This window comes from Symphalangus syndactylus, chromosome 21 (genome assembly GCF_028878055.3).
Source record: "Symphalangus syndactylus isolate Jambi chromosome 21, NHGRI_mSymSyn1-v2.1_pri, whole genome shotgun sequence".
Classification (NCBI taxonomy): Eukaryota; Metazoa; Chordata; class Mammalia; order Primates; family Hylobatidae; genus Symphalangus; species Symphalangus syndactylus.
Window position 1 is genome coordinate 39,939,098 of NC_072443.2, and position 26,001 is coordinate 39,965,098.

General features: G+C 36.9%; 1 protein-coding gene across 2 annotated transcripts in view; it reads right to left on the reverse strand.

Moving 5' to 3' along the window:
• Window positions 1-26,001, reverse strand: part of LSAMP (limbic system associated membrane protein) — a 646,019-nt gene that overhangs the window by 280,205 nt on the left and 339,813 nt on the right. For both annotated transcript variants that reach the window (XM_055259228.2, XM_055259226.2), the window contains exon 2: window positions 15,063-15,295. In XM_055259228.2, coding sequence (XP_055115203.1) covers window positions 15,063-15,295 — 233 coding nt within the window. The remainder of the gene's footprint in view (window positions 1-15,062; window positions 15,296-26,001) is intronic.

Here is a 26,001-nt window from a genome sequence, read left to right on the forward strand (position 1 = left end):
TGGAGGGCTAAAGAAGAAAAAATAAAAAGAAATATAAAAGAAGGAAAACGGCATCACAACAACTTTTACTCTCTGAAAAGTTTTCTGAAAGGTCATCCTCTCAATAATCATGAGGGTTTTTTTTTTTTTTTTTTTAACAGTTCTTCTTGAGTGGTTCTCCAGGTACAACACACAAACACACACAAGTTTATAAACTAAATAATATAAATTTCTACCTGTAAAGCCAATACCCTTCTCCCCAAAAAAACTGTAAAAAATATTTTGTTACATTTTATTCTTTTTTTCCCGTGGAGGTATGAGTACATATGATATATTGACCATTGTTGATAAAATTTAAGTTACATATTTCACTGTTTTGTAAACTACCACTTCATTTTTTTCTTGAACTTTTAAGTTCTGGGATACATTGGCAGGATGTGCAGGTTTGTTACATAGGTAAATGAGTGCCATGGTTATTTGCTGCACAGATCATCCCATCACCAAGGTATTAAGCTCAGCATACATTAGCTATTCTTTCTGATGCTCTCCTTCTCCCTGGCCCCAACTAACAGGCCCCAGTGTGTGTTGTTCCCCCTCAAGTGTCCATGTGTTTTCATCATTCAGCTCCCACTTACAAGTAAGAACATGCAGTGTATGGTTTTCTGTTCCTGTATTAGTTTGCAGAGGATAACAGCTTCCAGGTCCATTCATGTCTCTGCAAAAAACATGATCTCATTCCTTTTTGTTGCTACATAGTATTCCATGGTATATATGTAGCATATTATTATTTTTTTTGAGACAGAGTCTCTCTCTGTCGCCCAGGCTGGACTGCAGTGGTGCGATCTCGGCTCACTGCAAGCTCCGCCTCCCGGGTTCACGCTATTCTCCTTCCTCAGCCTCCTGAGTAGCTGGGACTACAGGCGCCTGCCACCATGCCCAGCTAATTTTTTGTATTTTCAGTAGAGATGGGGTTTCAATGTGTTAGCTAGGTTGGTCTCGATCTCCTGACGTTGTGATCCACCTGCCTCGGCCTCCCAAAGTGCTAGGATTACAGGTGTAAGCCACTGCGCCCAGCCAGCATATTTTCTTTATCCAGTCTATCACTGATGGGCATTTGGGTTGATTTTATGTCTTTCCTATTGTGAATAGTCTTGCAATGAACATATAAGTGTATGTATCTTTATAATAGAATGATTTATATTCCTTTGGGTATATACCCAGTAATGAGATTGCTGGGTCAAATGATATTTCTGCTTCTAGATCTTTGAGGAATTGCCACACTTTCACAGTGATTGAACTAATTTATACTCCCCCCAACAGTGTAAAAGTTTTCCTTTTCCTCTACAACCTCCCTAGCATCTGTTAAGTTTCTTGACTTTTTAATAATTGCCATTTTGACTGGTGTGAGATGGTATTTCATTGTGGTTTTGATTTGTATTTATCTAATGATCAGTGATGTTGAGCTTTTTTTCATATGTTTGTTGACTGCATAAATGTTTTCTTTTGAGAAGTATCTGTTATTGCTATTTGCTTACTTTTTAAAGGGGTTGTTTGTGTTTTTTTTTGTAAAATTGTTTAACTTCCTTGTAGACTCTGAATATTAGACCTTTGTCAAATGGATAGATTGCAAGATTTTTATCCCATTCTATAGATTGTCTGTTTTCTCTGACAACATTTACTTTGTCAATGTTTGCTCTTGTTGCAATTGCTTTTGGCATATTCAACATAAAATCTTTGCTTGTGCCCACGTCCTGAAATGGTATTGCCTTGCTTTTCTTCTAGGGTTTTTATAATTGTGGGTTTTACATTTAAGTCTTCAATCTATCCTGAGTTAATTTTTTTATAAACTGTAAGGAAGTGGTCCAGTTTCAATTTTCTGCATATGGCTAACCAGTTCTCCTAGAACCATTTATTAAATAGGGAATCCTTTCCCCATTGCTTGTTTTTGTCGGATTTGTCAAAGATCAGATGGTTGTAGGTGTGTGGTCCTATTTCTGAGTCCTCTTTCTGTTCCGTTGGTCTATGTGTCTGTTTTTGTACCATTACCATGCTGTTGTGGTTACTGTGGCTTTGTACTATAGTTTGAAGTTGGCTGGTGTGATGCCTCCAGCTTTATCCTTTTTGCTTAGGATTGTCTTGGCTATTCGGGCTCTTTTTTGGTTTCATATGAATTTTAAAATAGTTTTTTTCTAATTCTGTGAAGAATGTCAATGGTAGTTTAACGGGAATAGCATTTAATCTATAAATTACTTTGGGCAGTGTTGCCATTTTCACAATATTGATTCTATCCATGAGCATGGAATATTTTTCCATTTGTTTGTGTCCTCTCTGATTTCCTTGAGCAGTGTTTTGTAGTTCTCCTTGAGGAGGTCCTTCACTTCCCTTGTTGGAATGCTAGTGATTTTTGCATATCAATTTTGTATCCTGAGACTTTGCTGAAGTTGCTTATCAGCTTAAGAAGCTTTTGGGCTGAGACCATACTACTACTTCATTTAACCATATATTGCAAATATTTTTTATCATTTATTAAAATGTTTCATAAAACATGATAGTTAATGTATGCTTAGTTGTATAACTCAATGTTTTTATTTGGAAAAAATAGAAAAAAAAATATTTGGCTATGTAGAAAAGGAAATCATTGCAACCCACATCACTGGGAAGAGTCTAAAATAAAAATTATGCCAAAAATCATATAAAGAGGGCAAGACCACTGTTGAATCTGAACAAGAATGCCATAGCTCTCACCACCACCAACGTGGCCCTGGATCCAGGCCTTACTGAAACATCAATGATACAACCACTTCCATATAAAACTCATTGGTACAAGTGCCACCAATTACCTGAATAGATTCTCCTTGGTTTTGAGTTCCTTGTATCAATAATATCTATTAAAAATTCTAATTCTAAGGTAGGTGCACTGGAATCTTAAAGCCTGGATCTCATGCTGAAGCCTCAGTTTTGAGGATGCTTGGATTTTATTTCAGCATTTATACTGGGTGGTAACATCTGCCTCCCAACCATATTGACAAGGAGGAAAATCTCCCAAAACAGGGAAGAGGTTTGAATGCTGGGCAGCCACTATAATGTTCATTATAATAGTATTTCTCATGAAATGACCTTAATTTAACTTCCCAATTCCTTATTCTGAATATTTATGACATTTTCCATTTTTTTTTTAAATAATTCTGTAATGACCACTTTGCCCAAAAACGTTTGTATTTCAGATTGTTTTATTTCTATACACACGGAAGTGGAATTACTGGGTGAAATGATACAAATATATTTTAAAACTTTCATAGATATCCCTACATTACCCTAGGGAAAGTTTCCATTAATTTACACTCTCAACAGGGAGATATAAAAGTGTCAGTTTTCCTACTAACTTGTCAACTCTGGCTATCCTCATTTTGTTAACCCTTTCCTAGTATTACGAGTTTTAAAAATAACAATTTATTGCTGTTTTACTTTGCATTTCCTTGATTATTAGTGAGGTTTTAATAATTTTCCATGTTTGCTATTTCCATGTGTCCTTTTGTAAACTGGCAATTTATGTCTTTGACAAAGTTTAGTCATATTTTCTTTATTCTTTTTTTTTTTTTTTTTTTTGAGATGAGTTTCACTCTTGTTGCCCAGGCTGGAGTGCAATGGTGTGATCTGGGCTCACCGCAACCTCTGCCACCTGGGTTCAAGTGATTCTCAGCCTCCCAGGTAGCTGGAATTACAGGCATGTGCCACCACCTCCGGCTAATTTTGTATTTTTAATAGAGACACGGGGTTTTTCTATGTTGGTCAAGCTGGTCTCGAACTCCCGACCTCTGGTGATCTGCACGTCTTGGCCTCTCAAAGTGCTGGGATTACAGGCATGAGCCACTGGGCCCAGGCTTTTTTTTTTTTTTTTTTTTTGAGACAGAGTCTTGCTCTGTTGCCCAGGCTGGAGTGCAGTGGCCGATCTCAGCTCACTGCAACCTCCACCTCTAGGGTTCAAGCAATTCTCTTGCCTCAGCCTCCCAAGTAGGTGGGACTACAGGCATGTGCCATCACGCTTGGCTAATTTCTTGTATTTTTATTAGAGATGGGGTTTCACTATGTTGGCCAGGCTGGTCTTGATCTCCTGACCTCGTGATCCGCCTGCCTCGGCCTCCCAAAGTGCTGGGATTACAGGCGTGAGCCACAGCATCTGGCCTTTTTTCATTTTTTTAAAATTGTCTTCATTAATCTGTTGTAATCTATTCATATACAAAAGTCATTAAAGCTTTATCTGTTTTTTTATTTTGTTTTTAAATCACTTTATCGCTTTTTGTTTAGATGGAGTCTCACCCTGTCACCCAGGCTGGAGTGCAGTGGCACAGTCTCAACTCACTGCAACCTCCGCTTTCTGGATTCAAGTGATCTCCTGCCTCAGCCTCCCAAGTAGCTGGGACTACAGGCCCACGCCACCATACCTGGCTAATTTTTGTATTTTTAGTAGAGACTGGTTTCACCATGTTGGCCAGGCTGGTCTCGAACTCCTAACCTCAGGTGATCCGCTCGCCTCAGCCTCCCAAAGTGTTGGGATTACAAGTGTGAGCCATCGCGTCCAGCCTATAGTCTTTTAATTTTATATATTTATATCTGTTTAGCCAAATTTGTTTTTTATACTTTTCATTTACTTTTATGCTAAGACAGCCTTCCATGCTCGATTGGAGAGACATATTTATTGATAATTCTTTCTAGCCTTTTTCTTTACTTTTTACTTTTAAATCTTTAAGAGATCTGGTGTTAATTTTCATACATGGCTGTTTAGTAAAAATACAACTTTTTTTAAAATTAATTCATTCAAAACCATTTGCTGAATAATGACACTTTCTCCATTACGTTAAACCTGCATCAAATGTGACATGACCATATGCAGGAGAGTTTTGAGCCTTTCATTTAGATCCACTGACTTGATGGTTTTTAAATATGTTTTGCAGATGTAGTTTTCTAGCTATAGAAGTCTTTCTTCCCAATAAAATAATAATTTTTTTTTTTTTTGAGATGGAGTCTCGCTCTGTCACCCAGGCTGGAGTGTGGTGGCGCGGTCTTGGCTCACTGCAACCTCCGCCTCCCGGGTTCATGCCATTCTCCTGCCTCAGCCTCCCAGGTAGCTGGGACTATAGGCGCCCGCCACCACGCCCGGCTAATTTTTTGTATTTTTAGTAAAGACGGGGTTTCACCGTGTTAGCCAGGATGGTCTCGATCTCATGACTTCATGATCTGCCCACCTCGGCCTCCCAAAGTGCTGGGATTACAGGCATGAGCCACCACACCCGGCCAATAATTATTTTTTAAAGTTGGTTATTTATGCCTGCCCATTCTTCATAATTAATTTGATAAATTTGGTGTAATTTCAGTTTCAAAAGCCTCAAAGTAATTTTTAGATACATAAAAAAATTCAGTTTACCTTGGGGATCATTATATTTTCATTTTAAACATCTTTACATCTTTAATGATATTTGTGTTGCCATTCAAGAATTATTACATTCTATTGTAAAACAAACAACAGCAAAAAATACCCAAACAAACAAACAAAAAAGCCAGTTCTTTCATCCTTTCAATTTTTGCATTTATGTTCTCTACATTGTTTATTTAATTTATTCTTAAGTGTTCTTATATTTTTGCGGTTTTGTGAATGACCATTTTTAGTATATTTTATGTGTTTATTATAACTATATATAGAAACTATTAATATATTTCTTCAGATAAATGCACAAGTTATCAAACTATTGTTAGTATTAATATATTTGTATTGTTAATACAAATTAATAAATTTGTTAGTATTGTTAATATATTTGTATTGTTAAGTATTGTTAATATGTTTGCTTATTAATTTATAAGTGTTTTTCTAGTTAATCATGTTAGCTGGAAATATTGATAAATTTCTTTCCTCCTTTCCCATATTTAAACCATTGTATTTTATTATCTTGTTTCATTGCATTGACTATAGCCCCTAAGCTAATGTTGCGTAATAATAATGATTGCTGGTATGCTGGCATTAGTCCTGACTTTAACTACCCATCTTTTTCATGTTAAGAAATAAATCATCTATACTTAGCTCACTAAATTTCAGAGTATTTTAAACACATCAAGAATAGAAGTTAAACTATATCCTATGTATTTTGTTCCTCATGGGATTATCTCATGATTTTTATCCGTTGACTTTTTAATGAATTATATTTTATTCATACATTTCTTTATAATGGATTGTGCTTGAAAAAACCTGCTTAATTATGCTGTATTTAATATTTAATATAATTTTTTACTTTATTCACAAGTTTTCAATCTTAATGCCTGCCTTAAGTATTATTGCCTTAAGTATTATTGTATTTCACTTTGAAATAATTTCAAGTTTATAGAAAAGTTATAATAATAATACAAATAGTTCCCATGCATTCTTCACCCAGACTCTACTTAAGTTTTGTCAATTGCTGCATCATGCCTTGTCTAGAAAAAGGTCACATAGTATACCAAGTTGTCATTTCTCTCTTATCTCCTTCAATCTTGGGCAGTTTTTCAGTCTCTCTTGACTTTTATAACCTAGACATTTATGAAGATTAGAGGCCAGTCTTTCTATAGAATGTCCTTTAATTTGTGTGTGCCCAATGTCGTCCTATTATTAGACTCAGGTTCTAGGAAATATTTCACAGAAGTGATGTGTGTTTAGCTCATTGCCTCTTATCTTTTGGCAAATGATGCCAATTTGTCCCGTTACTAGTAGTGTTAACTTTGATCACTTGATTAATATTGTGTCAGGTAGGTTGTACTATGTTTTTAATTAGTCTTTTCTCTCTTTGTATTTAACAAATATTTGTGGGCAGCTACTTTAACATTATTCCTTATTTCATTTTCACTTGCACGTTTGAGTATCCATTGATATTTCTTGCTTGAATTAATTATTTCTGTGATGGTTGCCAAATAATATTTTTCAAATTCCATCATTCCTTTTATTAGTCAGCATTCTATAATACAAAAGGGCTTTATATCCTCTTTATCTAATAAATAGTGTCTAATTTATATCAGAATTATAATATATTGTAATTATTTCTTTCAATACCCAAATCGTCCTATATTTGGCTGGTGAAAGTCTCTCTCAAGCTGGCTTCCGTGTACTTTTGGCATGACTCATCAGTTTTTTTGAGTACATTCTTGCTTCCTGGCCCAAGAGATGCTCCAAGTTATATTGTTCCTTCCTTGCCCCAGTCCTGGTACCAGCTGTTTCTCCAAGTAACCCTTCCTTTTAGTGGATAGTGATATTTTAAAACCAACATGAGGATGCTAAGTATTAGGTATATGAATTGCTACTGGGGTGTCAGTGCACCAGGGCCTCTTAGTGGAGAAGGGCAGGGTTAGGAAACATATGTACACACTTCTCTCTCTCTCTCTCTTTCTTTCTCTCTCTCTCTTCTATTAAAACTTGTGAATAATCATTAAAAACTTCAATTTCAATCCAACATCACAAGGTTCATTTTAGCTTTCTCCCTGTCCACATTTATGCTCTCTTCTCCAACAATAAGAAACTTTTTATCATTATCCACAATATTTTTATTTACTTCCTCAATTCTCTTCAGTGTAGCCAAGGTCCCAACTTTCCCAGATGTTTTTCCCTTCAGCTGCTCTCTTGGGTAGGCCTGGCCCTTCGGAGATGCCTCCTCACTCAGAATCCTTTCTTCTTCAGGCCTTGGCACAGGTTGGGCTGCTCTTCCACAACACTTCAGCCTGCCTAATAGCTTTTTAACTAATGAGAATGAAAGAAGCTGGCTAAGCGCGGTGGCTCATGCCTGTAATCCCAGCACATTGGGAGGCTGAGGCAGGTGGATCACGAGGTCAGTAGTTTGAGACCAGCCTGGCCAACATAGTGAAACCCCCGTCTCTACTAAAAATACAAAAATTAGCCGAGTATGGTGGCGCACGCCTGTAGTCCCAGCTACTCGGGAGGCTGAGGCAGGAGAATCGCTTGAACCCTGGAGAATCAGGCCACTGCACTCCAGCCTGGGCAACAGAGTGAGACTCCGTCTCAAAAAAAAAAAAAAAAAAAAAAAGAATGAAAGAAGCCTTATTGTATTTTGTATACTTAAATTGTTTGTTTTTCACTCAGGCAGACCTAGGACTGGAAACATTATAAAGACAACCCATGTCATACAGAAGAGTTTTGTCAAAAAAAAAAAAAAAAAGTTGCCTATTTGTAGCAAACTGAAAACAATAGAAATAACTATATATTAAATATACATATGCCATCTTTCTTGACTTTTTAAATACATAAATTCAAAAAATTGCCTTTAATATTTTTAAGAGTACATTTTTAAGGTAATGTGTAGAAAACACAAATGCTACAGATAATGATAATTTATAGTGGCTTATGGTACTATTTAAACATATTTGAAAGGGTAGATATCCTTATTTTAATACTTTTTTTTTTTTTTTTTTTGAGATGGGGTCTCGCTCTTTCACCCAGCCCAGAGTGCAGTGGCACAATCTCGGCTCACTGCAAGCTCCGCCTCCTGGGTTCACGCCATTCTCCTGCCTCAGCCCCCACCGAGTAGCTGGGACTACAGGCACCCGCCACTGCGCCCGGCTAATTTTTTTTTGTATTTTTAGTAGAGACAGGGTTTCACCGTGTTAACCAGGATGGTCTCGATCTCCTGACCTCGTGATCCGCCCGCCTCAGCCTCCCAAAGTGCTGGGATTACAGGCGTGAGCCACTGCGCCCGACCATTTTAATACTTAAGATTAAATATCTGTGTAAAAATCAGATCATGTGTGAATAGCCACATATGATATTGCGTAAATCCAAGTAAAAATAACTTGCCACAGACCGGATGTAGTTACAATATTTAGCAGAGGCAGATACAATAAGAAATAAATCTCTACCTCCACATCTTCCTAATAACTCTCAACATTCTCCCCATAAGGCATTAAAATCTTCAGAGATTCAATGATTCAAGATTTGAGTATAGGTGAATTATTAGTTAATCTCTGTCTTCAAGTAACTTTCTTTTTCTTTCATGAAGTCTAGATTTTTATACTGAGCCAACTCTCGTGCCACTATTGGTACTAAGATAACTTTTTCTCTTTTCCCTTATTTTCTCTCCTTTGAAGAAGGACAAAAGCAGTTTAGATTAGAAAGTGTGTGGATGTATATAGGTTATCTAATTTAATAACTAAAAGATGGACTACAGGTATATAAAAAGGGTTTGGAGATAGTAATTAATTATGCTTGGATGGGATTGGTTTAGATAAAACTTGAAATCCTTTCTACAGGGAAGAATATCAAGTTAAAACTCCATGAGGCAATATTGCTAACCATCTTAACTAAACAGTTTGAGTTCTGCCCTTTCATTAGCTGTCTGGTTGCTGATGTGAATAGTGAAGTCTTTCAAGTCTGAACCTGACCTATTAACAGCCAATCAAGAGGCTATTGTCTGAAAAATTAAGCTGAAGAGTAGAAAAATTAGTAGACTTCAGCATATAAAATTAATTCAAATGAGAAAATTCCAGTTAATCACTAAGATTCTCAATAATCAACAAAATTAACACTAAGAACAAATCTAAGACTTCTAATTCTTATTTTATTAGAATGCCTTAAAATTTAAAAAGGCACTATAGGCTAAACTTTTGAATAAAATTTTATAGGCAATGTACAATTATTGAAAGAATAATCAGTGCAACATGATGTTTATTAAGAAAGGGAAGGAAGAAGGGTGGAAGTGAAGGAAGAAAGAAGAAAGTAACAAGGAAAGGAGAGCGATTCTGAGAGAAAAACGAGATACCCTCTTGGAGTTCTGGGTAACGGATTTTGGTCAGCATTCGGAATGGTTAACAGAATTGTAAAACTTGCTTCTAAAAATTTAAATCCTAGAAACAATAAGCTCTAGACTAATCACTAAAAATGTAAATTGGGGGCCGTGGAGGTGGCTCATGCCCGTAATCCCAGCACTTTGGGAGGCCGAGGCGGGTGGATCACAAGGTCAAGAGATGGAGACCATCCTGGCCAACACGATGAAACCTCATCTCTACTAAAAATTAGGCAGGCATGATGGCATGCGCCTGTGGTCCCAGCTACTTGGGAGGCTGAGGCAGGAGAATTGCTTGAACCTGGGAAGCAGAGGTTGCAGCGAGCCAAGATGGTGCCACTGCACTCCAGCCTGGCGACAGAGCAAGACTCTGTCTCAAAAAAAAAAAAAAAAAAAAAAAAAAAGAGGTTGGGTTTCCTAATATTTAAGTTTTCAATTATTAAATTTAAAGGGCATCTAGAGACATTACAATTTTAAGCCATTATAGATTTATAGATATTCTAGCATTAATGAGATATAGGAAATGAGGCTTTTTAAATGTGGAGATTTTAAAAATCACACACCAAACATGTTGGTCTTATAAGGAGTCCCACTCTCATATTTTTTCACAATTATATTATTTTATATAACATAATTATGCAATAGATTTCCTGGCAACTAATGGATAAGGTCCGACAAGCCATGTGTGTGATTTGAATCACAGTGCTGAGAAAGATGTATGGGATTCTATTTAGTACTACAGTGAAATGTAAATCTTTATTTAGAAATACATTTTAAAACTTCAAAATGTTAAAAAAAAAAATCTCCAATTTTAGTATTTGCAGATTAGGCCATTTTGAAAACAACATTAGCCAAATTAGAATAGCATAAAAATGGGAGCAAAAGATTCAACATAAAAATGACCACTCTATTATTGGTACCAACTTAACAATTAGGCAGTACGTAAATTGAAAATACGATAAAAGATGCGTTGTAAAATATGGTGAATGGGATATTTAAAAATAAGATTCTCGTTTTAAAAATGTTGTCATGTGAGCATTTCCTTTGTATTCATACACACATGAAGGTTTTTAATGTAACATTTAAAACAAATACCCTAGTTTTTGGAGCCAGTATTCCCAGGGCTCAAGCAGATGAGATTAATCTACGTTTTTGATGAGTCTACAGGTATTTTATATGATTTACTGTTATAAGGCTCTGGTACCTGCTCTGTAGAGTTTTATATATAATTTGATTCAATATCATACAAGAAAATGAGCAAGCAGGGAGAGTAAATCCCTCTCACTGACTGCTTAGATCCTTAGAGTAGTAGCTCTTGATTTTTGTGTGTGTGCATCTGAATCACCTGCAGAGCACAATGATTCAGAAGTTTAGGTCCCATTTTTATAAATTCTGATTCCATTGTTCTGGATGTGGTTCTCTGGAATCTGCATTTTGACAAGCATAGTAAGCCAAAATGTTGACTTTGCTTCAGCCTATACAAAAATCACATCTAGAAATGCTAGTTTAAGAAGCTCTCTATGGTAGAATTCTGCAAATGTTTGTTGCAGCACTGTTCACAATAGCAAAAACATGGAATCAACCTAAATGCCTATCAATGACAGACCGGATAAAGAAAATGTGGTATATATAAACCATGAAATATTATGCAGCCATAAAAAAGAACAAGATCATGTCTTTTGCAGGAACATAGGTGGGGCTGTAGGCTATCATCCCTAGTAAACTAATGCAGGAACAGAAAACCAAATACCACATGTTCTCACTTATAAGTGGGAGCTAAATGATAAGAACTTATGAACACAAGGAAACAACAGACACTGGGGTTTATTTGAGGGTGGAGGGTGGGAGGAGAGAGAGGGTAAGGAAAGATAACTATTGGGTACTGAGCTTAATACCTGAGTGATGTAACCCTATGTACAACAAACCCCTCTGATGTGTTCATCTATGTACCTCCAAACCTAAAATAATCTCTTTTAAAAAGAAGCTCTCTAGAATCCTAAGGAAGTAAAGCTGAAGACTAGATGCTAAGGAAAAGGACAACTGAAAAAAATGGGCTAGAGGGACCCAGAATAAAAACTGAAGGAGCCTACTGCAAAGATAATAGGCAATGAGTGAAAGCGTCTGTTAGATTCTGGGTAGCACCTTAGGACAGGAGTGAGCTTTATGGAAATACTGGAGCACCAGCAACATCATAGTTTTTGTCATCATCATCATCAATAGCATTGTTATCAACATCATCATCAACCTACTGGGTGAGAAAACATGATCTCCAGACACTGGACTAGAGGTTTACATAGATCATCTCATTTAATCCTTACAATAAATTTAGGAGGACTTAAAATGTTAGTTTTATGTATATTTTTCATACGACAAAACGGAGCCTTAGAGAAATTAAGTGGTTTACCCCCAAAGTGTATTTAAATAGCAAGAATGAAAACAGATTTGAATCAAGCAATGCAACTCTGCAGAGCCCACCTTCTAAACTGCTACTCTTTGGTGATATCTCATAGCACCTTTGAGCTCAGGGTGGCCTCACCATTGTGTAAGGAAAAGGAATACAGTATTTACATAATGAATAGTTGAACTGAATTTGCAGAAACCATGGAGGATGATCATGGCAGGACACAAAAAATCAAAAGTGTCTTAGAGTCTAAAGGAAGGTGCTGTGAGGTTAGGGAAAAGGGAGATGTCAGCCATTCCTAGAATTAATATCTTTGATGTGGTGAAAACAATAGAGAGTTGAAGAATGGAACAGAAATAAGTGGGAACAGTGTGACTGGATGGAACCTCCGATGGCCACAAGGCTGAATGCCCCAAGGGGAAGTGATTCAGCCATCTGGTACTTGAGATCAAATTATCTAATATGTATGTAATTGTCCAAAAATTCCCCTTGGCGACTCAGGCTCAAGGAGGATACCATGCTTTCTTTATCCCCTTGTAAGTACAAGCTTTGTTGTTGATTTTTTCTGTCAAAACTATGTGGCTGAGAATAAAATACAATAATATCTTGAATCAGACAAACATGGGTTTGAAACCCTGTCCTAAGCCCACAGGAGCCTTTGGCAGACTCCTTCCTGTCTCTGAACTTTAAGCTTTTGCATATATATAAAATAAAATGAGAAACATCTACCTAAAAGTAATATTATTAGAATTAAATGAGATAGTAGATAAACAGTACTTGGCACTTCTCCATCCCTTAAGTTAAATTTAATTTCATTTGCACTGCCATGTCAGGAAGGTACATGCAGTATCTAACGTAATTTTAGTTCTAACCCTTGTGAGATGGTCATGTTTGTAGCTTAAGAGTAGAAAGGTAAATAAGAAAAAATAAAGAGGAACATTGGGCATTTGGTGTTAAGAGCTCAGACTTAACTATAAATTCTTAACTATGAATCCTTAAATTAGTCTTTAAAATCATGGCCAAAAAAAAACCCAAAAAAACAAAAAACTCCATTCCAGTGGAAAGTGCTTTAGATTTACAGATCTGCTTGGCACTCAACTATTCTCTGAACTGTCTTGTGACCTTGAGCAAGTAACCTAATAATGAACTTCGATTTGCTCATCTAGAAACCAAGGGATATAGTGCTCAGATTGTCAAATTTATTCAGTATAGGATAATACACAATTTCTAGTTATGGTCTCTAGCGGCTTTTTAGTGACATCAAAGGCCATAAAGCTACTAAAATTGTGTAGAAATATCATAATATAATCAAGCAGTTTTTTTTTCAAGCATAACCCATTATAAAGAAATATATGAATAAACAATCTTACATCAAAAATCAAAGAAGAAAAATCATGAGATAATCTCAATAACTGGTCAGTAGGTAAAATCTGTTCTAAGGGGTCCTAAGTAAACTAGTTATCTCTCCTCCTTCTGCCATTGAATTTAGTAGAATTTTTTCTTTTGTTTTGATGTGTGTGTGTGCGTGAATAAATGTACACTTATATTTCTTTTGAGGGAGTTGGTAAATTAACCCATTGGCATATTTACGTATTTCTAGTTATGTTTACAAATTTAAATAGGTTGCCTAAGATCCATACCCTGGTGTCTCTCTTGTAATGGAGCCTAAGTACTCTCTGCTAAGCTACAAGAAAAGCATCCTATGCTTTGACTGTGACTGGAACTTTGCAAGCTAGTAGACATGCCTTTTACAAGCAATAAAATGAAGCTGTCAGCCATTGCAAATGGACCAAAATAGAGGCCACATGACTAAAGCACCCCTGCACCAGGCAGTCTCTGATGTATTTTATTCCAGTTTCAATCTATTAATCAGAGGAGTTGGGAGAGCAATAATTTAAACACCACAATAATCAATTCCATAACACGTTAGTAGAAGCTACAGTCAAACTTTGCCACACCACTGACTGCCTTGGAACCTTGACAGGAGCCCTAGGGCCATGCCTAATTTGCATTAAATTTACATAGAATTATAAATCAAGAATACATGAACACAGCCCTAATGTTTGTTAGTGCTTAGATCTTTCCTGATAGATACATTAAAACTGCTGGTGGTTGGACTTCACTTGCAGTAAAATTGTGCAGCTGATCAGCTTTGTTCTCATTCTGCAATTATGGGGAAAGAAACCCAATTGAGCAATAGTTTGGGGGTATGTGAATGCCATTTGAGGTTTTTATCCTGTAAAACTATGACTCAGATGTGCCCTTGGAACCCCCAATCTAGAAGCAAATTGTCCCCAATTACTTTGCAGATCCTTGTCACTGGATTTCACCACTAGTAACTTGTCATTAAGTAGAGATACAAACCACATAGAAACCTGAACAGCTGAAAAAATAAGAAGTCCTCTGGGAAATTTTATTTTTTCAGAAGAACTTTGCTATCACAAAAAAGATAATTAGTGCTAATCTTCAGGGTGAGGACAGATAAACCCAAACTTTCTTAAACTCAGCAAAGCATCTGGTACCTAATAGGGTGGAAAAGCGTACTTCATATGGCTCTAGGCATTCTGTGTGTTCTGGTATCGCTGATTTACATTGTTCCAACAGCTGTGGCTTTTGCTATGTGTTTTCACACTCAGGGATAGGTGAAAACATTCTCACCAACGTGACTGGCTCTCAGTAACAGGAGTACACTCTCTATATTGTTTTTGGTCCTCTCGTTTTAAGTCTCTTTTGAGACAGAAAATCGATACTTAAGTCCAATAGTATCTTTGGGAATATTTCTTTTCAGGAAGGATTCTGCAAATATTTTGTACATTATTATTCTGCAACTCCCACCTCTTTCTTACCACCCTTCTATCCCACACTTTCCTTACCTTGTACGATCAAGTAAACTTGGGAGGTCTTGGGCTCATGCTGTGTCTGAACTGAGCAAGTGTAGGAACCCTCATCATAGACATCCACCTTCTGGATTCGGAGGCTGTATTCCAGAGAATGGCGTTTCTCCAGCTCAACCCGTGGGTCCAGAGACCACTTGTCATGTCCAGCAAAAATGATGCCAGAACGGTTCAACCAGGCCACCTTTGAGTTCTTGTCTTCTACAACGCACCTGACAGAGCAGAGTAACAATATTAGTGCCTTAACAACAACTATTTCTGCATTTCTTCTCTAGGTGATCAGACTCAACAAGTCTAAATAAGGAAAATAATTATATGCAGAATGAATTATTGCCATGCCATTCTCGGAGTCCTTAGAATTTTCGCTATTTCATTTAAGATCTAATTACCATCCAGTGGATGGATGTCATTATATTAGACTCAGTTCTGCAATAAATAATCTGAGTATGAGTAATGAAGGCAAAGTTAAATTAGTATTGACTTCCCATTATCTTCTTCTTGTTTAGGAAAAGGCCACTCACTCAGAACTCCGTCTGTTTAAGTAATTTTGAGAATTATACAATTGATATCATAACACTTTTACTCCATCTTCAACTGTGTTTACTCTTTTATAAGTATTTCCTATAGTATCGTGTAATGATAGATTAAAGTTATACTCCACCATTATAGGAATTAGACTAGACTTCTGAGTTTACTTCTAATCTTTACAAGTTTGGAATGCCACTCCCAGGAGTAAAAATTGTGTGAGCAGATCCAAGCATAAGGGGATAGGTGTTAATGACAAGGAAATCAAAGCAAACGTCATCTGGCATAAGTTTGGTTCCAGCTGCTGAAGGCAGAAGCTTGTTTGGTGGCAAGTTAGGTTGCTACCAGCATTTCTAGTCACACTGAATGCAGGCAATCTTTAACAAAGATGAAGAAGCCAATTTTGTAGTTTATAGACCAATAGATCAAAAAGGGTAAAGGAATAACGCTTAATTGAATTACTGCTTTAAAAAACTTAAAAGAGTCTCTTTCTGAAATTTGAAAGGGGCAAAGAACATGCATTAGTGAAGGAGGGGTAAATACTTTTTGGTGAGTATGGTTTTCTCCTTCAGTTCCAGCAAGAGTCTTGCGATGGAAAAATCTAGCAGAAAACAAAAACAAAAAAACCTTCTGTCTGCATCCCTGTGGCAAGATTTATGTCTACCCCATAGGGATATGTCCCAAACCCTGTTCACAGCTGCAAAGCCAGCTGTTCAACACTCTGGGGCAGGAGCGAATGAATAGAAAGAGCCACGAGCACCACAGCAGGACTATTAAGACACCCTGTTCCCCTGTATTTTCTAAACCAAGTAAAATCCAGTATTTCTCTCAGGTCAAAACAACGAAACATAGACAGAAAATTGATGCATAACCCATAGGCTGTCCCACATGAGGCCAACTGTGTCTCTTATAAGAAAGAGAAAAGTTAAGTCTTTTTAAATACTCCATCTATAGTATAATACAAAGACCTCCTTATCCTATTAATTTCAAATGAATTGTATACGTTATTTATAGGGAGATTTTTTTTTTTTTTTTTGAGACAGGTCTTGTTCGGTCACCAAGACTGGGGAGCAGTGGCCTGATCATAGCTCACTGCAGCCTCAAACTACTGGGCTCAAGCAATCTTCCTGCCTCAGCCTCCTAAGTAGCTAGGATTATAGATGCATGCCACCAGGACTAGCTAATAAAAAAAAAAAAAAAATTAGAGATGGGGTCTTGCTGTGTTGTCCAGGCTGGCCTCAAGTGATCTTCCCAACTTGGCCTCCCTAAGCACTGGGATTATAGTCATGAGCCACCATGCCTGACCCTAGAGTAAGAATTTGACTTAATAAGTTGGGTGCGAAGATACACAGGTCTTACTTTTCTTCTTTACCTATTTATTTTCATAAACATAACTAGATTTAGGTATCATTTCATATCTCTATTTCCCAGTATGTGCTTCTCTGCCATGCATATATTATTGAGTATAATTTATGTGTTTAATAATTTAGAGGCCTTTTATCATGAGCACCAAACTAACTTCATGAATGCTTGCTGCCTCATTCCAGACTCAGTTTTACTTTTGCTGTTCTCCTCTCTTGTGGCATCATTTCTCTGTTCTTGGTGATGTTTGCAGCATCTCTGAATTTAAAATCATAGATGAATTAATTAATAGGATGTTTGGTGTCTTACTCTAGACCATTATAAATTGTTGAATGTAGATTTACCACGTTTTTTCTATTCTAGTAAGAAGGATAGAAATTTACCTGTGTAAATGTGTTTTAAATCTTCTATCATTTTTCCCTGTGCATGTTTCTCACCTGCACAGCTTAACGCAACAATGGCCAGATTTGCTATATTATAGATGTATTCTGAATGCCTCTTAGCCCCAAATATGGCTCCAATCTGTTCACTTTAAAAGAAAAAATACCATATAATATAGCTTACATAAGTATGGCCTGTGAATCCAATAAAAACAGCAAATTTTTACCTTATTCATTTGGATACCACCAATAACTAATCTAGGATAAAACAGGCATTTGATAAATGCCTGTCTTGTGAACTAACTGGGTCACACATGCAGATACAGGACATTTGGTAACCTATTTTCCACGTCCCCATCCCAAGTCCTATAGCATCCACAAATAAATTGGGCAGATTTCCTTAACAACATAAGGTAAAGTTTATAAGTCGGGTCTTTATGGTCCTTTGACATTTTAGCAATTTTCATTCATGGAAAAGTTAAAATCATACAGATCATTATTCCAAATTATTCTTTGAGGGTGTTCAGCTCTATCTTACCTAAAGAAGTAATGGACTATTTCAGCAAAATTGCCAGATGCATAAAAGTGCATCTAATGAAACAATGTATTATGTGGAAATTTTGTTATGACAATTTACATAGCACCTTATTTTTGCTTTGGGTTTTATCCATATATATATTTTTTATTTTATTATTGTACTTTAAGTTTTAGGGTACATGTGCACAATGTGCAGGTTTGTTACATATGTATCCCTGTGCCATGTTGGTGTGCTGCACCCATTAACTCATCATTTAGCATTAGGTGTATCTCCTAACGCTATCCCTCCCCCCATCCATATATTTTTTTAAAATTTGTCTTTTGCTGACAAACAAGTGAATAGTATATTAGAATACACATATGCTATTTTTTTTTTTTTTTTTTTTTTAGGACGGAGTCTCGTTGTGTCGCCCAGGCTGGAGTGCAGTGGCGTGATCCCAGCTCACTGCAAGCTCTGCCTCCCAGGTTCACGCCATTCTCCTGCCTCAGCCTCCCGAGTAGCTGGCACTACAGGCTCCCGCCACCATGCCCGGCTAATTTTTCGTATTTTTAGCAGAGACGGGGTTTCACCACGTTAGCCAGGATGGTCTCGATCTCCTGACCTCGTGATCCGCCCACCTCAGTCTCCCAAAGTGCTGGGATTACAGGCGTGAGCTACCACGCCCGGCCTAGAATACACATATACTTTTTACTAACTCAGATGGTTAGCCAAACTCCAAGCACCAGAACACAATACAGTATAGTGTTTTTAAAAAGGAAACCACTTCTCCAGATCTTTCAGGGTTCCTTTTTATGTACTGACTAGTTGCAAAATAAATGTATTAGCTCTATAAACTGGAAAATAATCCCTTCTACAATGTGACTAAAACTTTCTTAATAAAAAATGAGTAAAGGAATAATGCAATTTCAGAACTAAATATTTTCTTAATTTTAAAATCTTAATTTAAGGTGGCACCTTTTTTTTTTTTTTTTTATCATAAAAGGTACACGTAGAAAAAGATGGTAGGACCAGGCACGGTGGCGCATGCCTGTAATCCCAGCTCTTTGGGAGGCTGGAGACAGGAAAATCACTAGAACTCAGGAGTTCAAGGCTACAGTGAGCTATGATCATATCACTGCTCTCCAGCCTGGCCAGAGTGAGACCTTGTCTAAAAAAAAAAAAAAAAAAAAAAAAAAGAAAGAAAGAAAAGAAAATATAGTAAACCAAAATCAGTAGTTTCAATTTGTAGAGGTCTACGTTTATTAAGATAATAACTAGTCATACAGTGTACTGACAGACCACCTGGCTATCTGAAAATGAGAAATACTGATATAAATAGAGACCCAGGTTCCCAGCATTTACTGACTCATCAATAAGCATCATGGGCTTGCATCTCAGAGGTATGCTGGCTCAAATGTGCATTAGGCAGTCTTGTGGAGTAAATGAGAATTCTCGGGCCATGCCATTATAATATGATAATAATGAATTATCACCTACCTAGAATGTTGCTGCAATTTAGTTCTAAACTTTATACTTAATGCTTTTATCTCTAGAATCAACCTGGGCTAAAGCAGGAAGATGAAGAGATGTATTTCAAACACCTGTTAGTGTTATGTGTTGTTTTAATAGAATGTTGTCTCGAGGAGCACATGATGTTGCAAATAATTCCCAGGTTTAGAAAGAACTGGACCCTAATGACAGTGGGTGTCAGTGCCACGAGGAGAGGATCAGAGAATATCCTTCCACTTTGGGTGGGTTTTATGGAAGGCAGCTGAGGACATGGACGTATGCTATAAAGTGCCACCTCTCCAGAAAATCTTCTCTTGTCAGTGTAACCTTGTTAAAACTTCCTTTTTATGACCTTATCATACTCCACATTGCATTAGAGTTATTTGCACTCATCTTTTCTCATAAGCTTATTAAGACAGTGACCTTCTTGTAATTCACCTCTGGAGCCCTCACTGAGCCTAGCCGCATAAATACCATGTGCATAGTAGATACTTGCTGAAATGTGGAATAAACAAGCTGAATTTAATTTAACAAATTGCATTAGGTAAATTATAAAATATTCATTAATTATCTAATAGGTACAGTAAACATGGATAACTATTTTAATATTTCTTAAGAAATAATTAAAGTTATCAAGTATAAAGGGAAATTTAAAGAGAATTATTGAGTGTGGTATTAAAATGAAAGTAAAGGAGAGAAAAAATGTGTTCCTGTGTCCACTATGAAGAAAGATCATCTCTAGGAACTAAATGATCTATGTTGCATGTGAAAAACTGTGAAAAAAAGTATAACATCCTAAATAAGTGCTTGGGAAGTTGCTCACGTGAATCATGAACCCTCCAATATCAGATGGGTTACCTACCTGAACTGCAAATCTATGATTTTTTAAAAATCATCTCTAAAAAAAAATAGGAAAGGTAAGCACACAAATTTTTATCTTCCCTGTTTAGTATATTTGATTCCATAAAATTGTCACAAAAAATCAATGCACCCATATAAATCTTAAGCACTGAATTTCTTCAAACATTTTACATCAAGTCTATTACGCAGACTTATACAAACAGGTACATTGACAATTCTAGTAACATTGCACAAGAGTGGGGGTTATACTGCTTAAAAAATGAATATAACTGGAGGTAGAAAAGAAATGCTAAAATCAGTTTGTACCAACAGATTACTTAAGAGCATATGTACTGACAAGATATCTATGATGTAATTGATACATATCTACCAGATATTAAGCCTGTTCAATTGCTGCTGGACACATTTCATATTTAACAAGCATTAATGGCTGCTAAAAAACATACCAACTTAGGATTCAAATTTGTCCAGACTTAGCCTTGCATAAATTTCCTTCTTTTCTCAAGATAATAATCTGGTATTTATTCACTGATAACAAATAAATATATTTTATGTAATCTCTCACCAGTTATCTACACTCATATTTATACATTGCAGAGTCTGGGAGCAGTGTAACTTGATGGGTAAGAGAAATCTATTTGTTTCTTAAGAAAGAATAGTTAGATAAGTGGTTTCAAAGTGAAGGCAATTTGTGCCCCTAGATGACACTGCCAATATCTGGAGACATTTTTTGGTTGTCACAACTAGGAAGGTGGTGTTGCTACTGGTTTCTAGTAGGGAGAGGCCAGGGGTGTTGCTAAACATCCTGCAATGCCGTGGACAGCCCCCATCACAAAGATGTATCTTATCCAAAATGTTGACAGGATCGAGGTTGAAATATCTAGATATAGACGTCTGTCTCTTGGTTTACATATCCAGAAGCATAGGACAAACATCTAAAGTGCAGTAGTGTGTTTTCATAGGCTTATGCTTTTTAATTTATACATACTTTATTGTCAGCAGCAAAGTTCATGACAAAGGCACAGCAATGAGGCCTAGTGAGGCTCTGGTTATAAGTTGATAGTTAATGACTATAAGTTAGTAGTTAATCATGCCCCTTTTGTTCTTTTATTTTAGTTTCATAATCATAAAATGATGTAATCATTTCATAACACCCAGGATAGGTAAAGGAGAATCAGATGGAGAAAAATTGATTTTTTAAAAAAATATTAGTCTTCGTTCATCAGAAAACTTTTTCATTGACCTTTATTATTTTTCACATTTGTGAATCTCCCTCTTTTGTAAGATGTGGAAAGATTCAAGATATGGATGGGAAGGATGTCTTCAAGAATGTTATTTTGATGCTGTTTGCCTTGTAACTTCAGTCCTACAAATAAAACCCTTAGTGAATCAGCAAAACTATCATAGAATCATTTCACTCTAGAAGGAAAGATAATTGGTCTGGGAAGTGATGCTATATATTCCCAGCATTAAAATGTGGAATCAGAAAAATTCTAAGCAGAGAATGGAATAAAGCATGAAAATATCCCAGATTCTCCTGAGTCAGAAGTCCTCAGTCTGGTTTTATAACATTATTTTAAGTATAATGAATTCCAACAACTATGCAAACACATCAAAAAAATAAATACCAAGTTAGTTAAAAACGAAATTTAAGGAATTTTAAATCATCAATCATTTTGAATCATCTTTGCTTCATTATCATTTTCTAAGATTAGACTCAATTAGAAATAAAAAAAGAACTGTGGGAATTCACTGCTGACACTCAGGAGCCCTGTTAGCCTTTGCTGCAACGAAAAGCTTCAGCTCCTTACCTTCCTTGCTCCTAGCTTTAGTTCTTTTCACACTTGACCTCTGGTTGGACACCGGTCTGCTCTCTTGGTGTCATTCTCTTGCTCTTGTGCATGTCTATTCTCCTCATCTTCATCCCCTTGACCCAGACCCTAATCTTAGTTTGGTAATGGTTGACTTCTCTGGATTCATACCAAATTACAGACCAGTTAACACTATGACAGCATCTACATGATCAGATTATCTCCCCTCACCCTTGCTTCTTTGCACACATTCATGTACAGATGGCTACATGCACATGTGTACATGCACACACAGAAGTAGTAATGGATGTTCAGGGCAGGATAAGAACACCGAGGTAGTAGAACACAGAGGTGGTAAACCCACAGGAACTGAATTCATGTAAATATATTACCGGCCACAATGATTCAGAAATCTGTATACTGCTGATGGCGTGCTAGTGTAAAAAACAAACAGTTTAGATCCTGAAGAGGCTCATTTTAGTTCTGGCCTTGCAGCCTATTTACTATTGGAACACAGATAAGTCATTTAACTTTTCTGTATCTTAGTTTCTTCGTAAGTAAAATGCGGCTAACGATACCTGTTCAACCTCTTAGAACCATTCTCAGGATAGTTCTTTAAATCAAATGAGGTGACGTACATAGAAACATTTCATAAAACAAAGCAACATATATGCTTATATTCATAGTCTCTCATTGTAAAGGATAGTAGATAAAAAGAAAACAGTCATATAAGAGAGATAACTAAGGGAAAAACATTGATTTCTCTAAGTCACATTCAAAAAGTTAATCTCTTTATATTTTGTAGTGTGATGAAACCCACTAAATATATATTATTACCCAGACTCTCAGATCAATCACGTATTTCTCTAAATGCTCAACTTTTATTAGTTATTCACATGTGCTCTACTGTGAAAGCACCCTTTCTGTGATTAGGCTACCACTTATTACAATGATCATCACCCGAAAGTGCAAAAAGTTCACCATGGCAAATGGCAAAACCCAGATAAGCTGTGCAATTTCTGGAGCAATGAAAAGGCCTCCATAGACATGCTTTTTGTCTCTTACCATCACTAAAGAACACCTTGTCCAGTCATATATGCATTGTTATATATGATACATGCATGACTACATTTCAGAATCATCTTTTTGAAGAAGCACAGATGCATATCCATGCAGATGGCAGAGGTTAAGAGAAGAGTGGATGGAAAAGAAACAGGACCACCCAACTAAGCCCTGAGTGTGTCTCAACAAACTGTCTCTTCTAGGACCATCTGTATTCCTATTGCTGTCACATCAACTGTGCCATCTCTACATTCACATAGAAGAAATAAATGGGAAAAAATAAGACATAAATTCTAAAAAGAGACAAATATTGAGACTGAGACCAGGAGAGAACTGATTTCTATCCCAGTCACAGTTGGAGTTAGAGTCAATCCCAGGAACATTTATTAGTGGTTGGAAAGAGCTCTTCTAGGATCTTTCCAAGAGTCTGGATCACATCAGAAAAATAAATCATTCTCTTCTTAATCACATCTCAACTCAAAATTCCTCCTTATGAAGTGGAAAAGTTATGAGTTCAGTAGTTTAGTAGCTTTAGGCAAGTTACTTAGCAAAGAAAGGCAGCGTGGTGCGGTGGTGATGGGTTCAGGCTGCAAAGCCAATTTTCTGCTCTAAATTCTAGCTTCATCACATACTTGCTCTGTGGTTTTGGGACATTTGTTTATCCTCTCTGTGCATGTGTTTCCTAAGCTATAAGACGAAGATGATCATAGTATCTACCTCGTTTGGCACTAGTAATGTTTAAAAGGGTTTTAAAAAAACATATAGAGCAATGCCTGGACCTAATGTGTCCAATATTTTCGAAGAGCTTCAGGGTTTTTCTTCTGCAACACAGGAGTAGTAGCTACTTCCTCAGATTGTTGTAACTATTAAACAGGATATATTTGGAGTACACAGTGAGCTCTGGAAGATCCTGATACATTTTTATTTTCATATCCTTCCATAATTCAAATCTTGGTCATTCATTCTGTAGAAAACCCATTTTGGGGATCAATCCAGCAACTCCCAGATATTGTGGCTCAATCCAATCCTCGCTTACTAATAGGCATTTTCAGGGAAACCCCCTTTTAGGGGCTTGGGCTGTCTTGCATCTGATAGCCCCTTGGTCCCCTCTAGTTAGCAATCGGCCTCTTCTAGCCCACAGACTTTAAATCAAGAGCAGGATGATGCAGCATGGTTATAGTGCAGTGGTGTAGATTGAGGCTCTAATGCCATCTCTGGAACACTTTTAAAGGATTTTTGGGATACCTGTGCATAGGCAGCATAGGCCTTAATTGTCTCACCACTTTCAACCGGATCCACTTAGTTTCATAAAGGGCAGAACTCATACATGGCTGTCTCTCTAGGATAGCTGAAATAGAGGCCCATGCTGCGCTTTGTGATCCCCTGAGATCTGCTAGCTGAATTGGAGTTCCTCCTGAATTGGATGAAGCATACCCTATGCTTTGAGGACTCTCAGGTTGCAACAACAAGGCCTATTCTGTCTCCTCAGTGACTGAGTGGCAATTATACGCTCACTAAACTAGCAAGAATCTACAACTTTTTTCTTCCCTTTGAACGACAAATTCTCCTCTTTCCTCCCTATACAGTTGAGAGAGGATGAGAAACAACTTTAAATTTTGCTTTTGTTTTGATTCTCCCTATGAGTCTTTGTTCTCTGTGAAAAATACCTCTCATTTGGAAAGAGAAAAAACTGCCTTTGGTTGTACCTTTGAAACAGTAAAATTAGTCTTGGAATTCTGGCTCAGATTTGTAGTTAAAAACTTCACTCACTGTGCAATTAAAAACAATTCCACAGCTATTTGAAGAAAATTGTGTCACCTCTGCATCATTACAGATACCAAAAGCATGCTAAGTTCTAGATAGAAAAAAAAAATATGGTCTTTTCCATGTAGGGTTTATTCTTTATCTCATTCCAGCAGTAGGGAGAAAGAAAAGCGCTTGCAATAAACCACAATGCACTTAGGATGAGCATTGTGATGTATGAGGCATGGCTGTAAAGTCAGGAGACTGTTTTCCACAAGGCTCACTTGAAAACCCAGCCCCTTACTTTATAGTCTTGTCATATACACCATTATGTAAATGTTATCATTGGAGCAGAACCACATTATAATATGACTTATCATTACATTACATGCATTTAGACATGATTCAGATCAAATTATGCCTTCTAAGACATGACAATTAATAGATACAACATGTATGCTATAATGAAGTTAACACATAATAAGAATGTAAGTCCATAAGTAAATAAATAAGTAATGAGACTGTCTTCAGGACTACCATTAGGAAATGGCTCTACTGTCTGGTTTGCCTTCACTGGTAGAGGTAGAGGTAAAAGAGAGGCAGGTGCATATGAAGAGCAAAATAAGTCTTTTTTTTTTTTTTTTTTTTTCTTTTAGACACAGTTTCACTCTTGTTGCCAAGGCTGGAGTGCAATGGTGTGATCTCGGCCCACTGCAACATCAGCCTCCCGGGTTCAAGCAATTCTCCTGCCTCAGCCTCACAAGTAGCTGGGGTTACAGGCATGCACCACCATACCTGGCTAATTTTGTATTTTTAGGTAAGATGGGGTTTCACTATGTTGGTCAGGCTGGTCTCAAACTCGTGACCTCAGGTGATCCACCCACCTTGGCCTCCCAAAGTGCTGGGATTACAGGCATGAGCCACTACACCTGGCCAGTCTTTATTTTTGAAATGTATTTTGTGGAAACAAATGTGAAATAGGGGACTCCAGTAGCTGCAAACTGAAGGAGATATAATCAAACAGATCTATTACAGGCAAAGGAAATATAGTGGTCTCCTCCCCCAGATGACAAGAAGCCGATAGATCACTGACAGATGCGTATAAATCACAAGGAGGCTGGGCGTGGTGGCTCACGTCTGTAATCCCA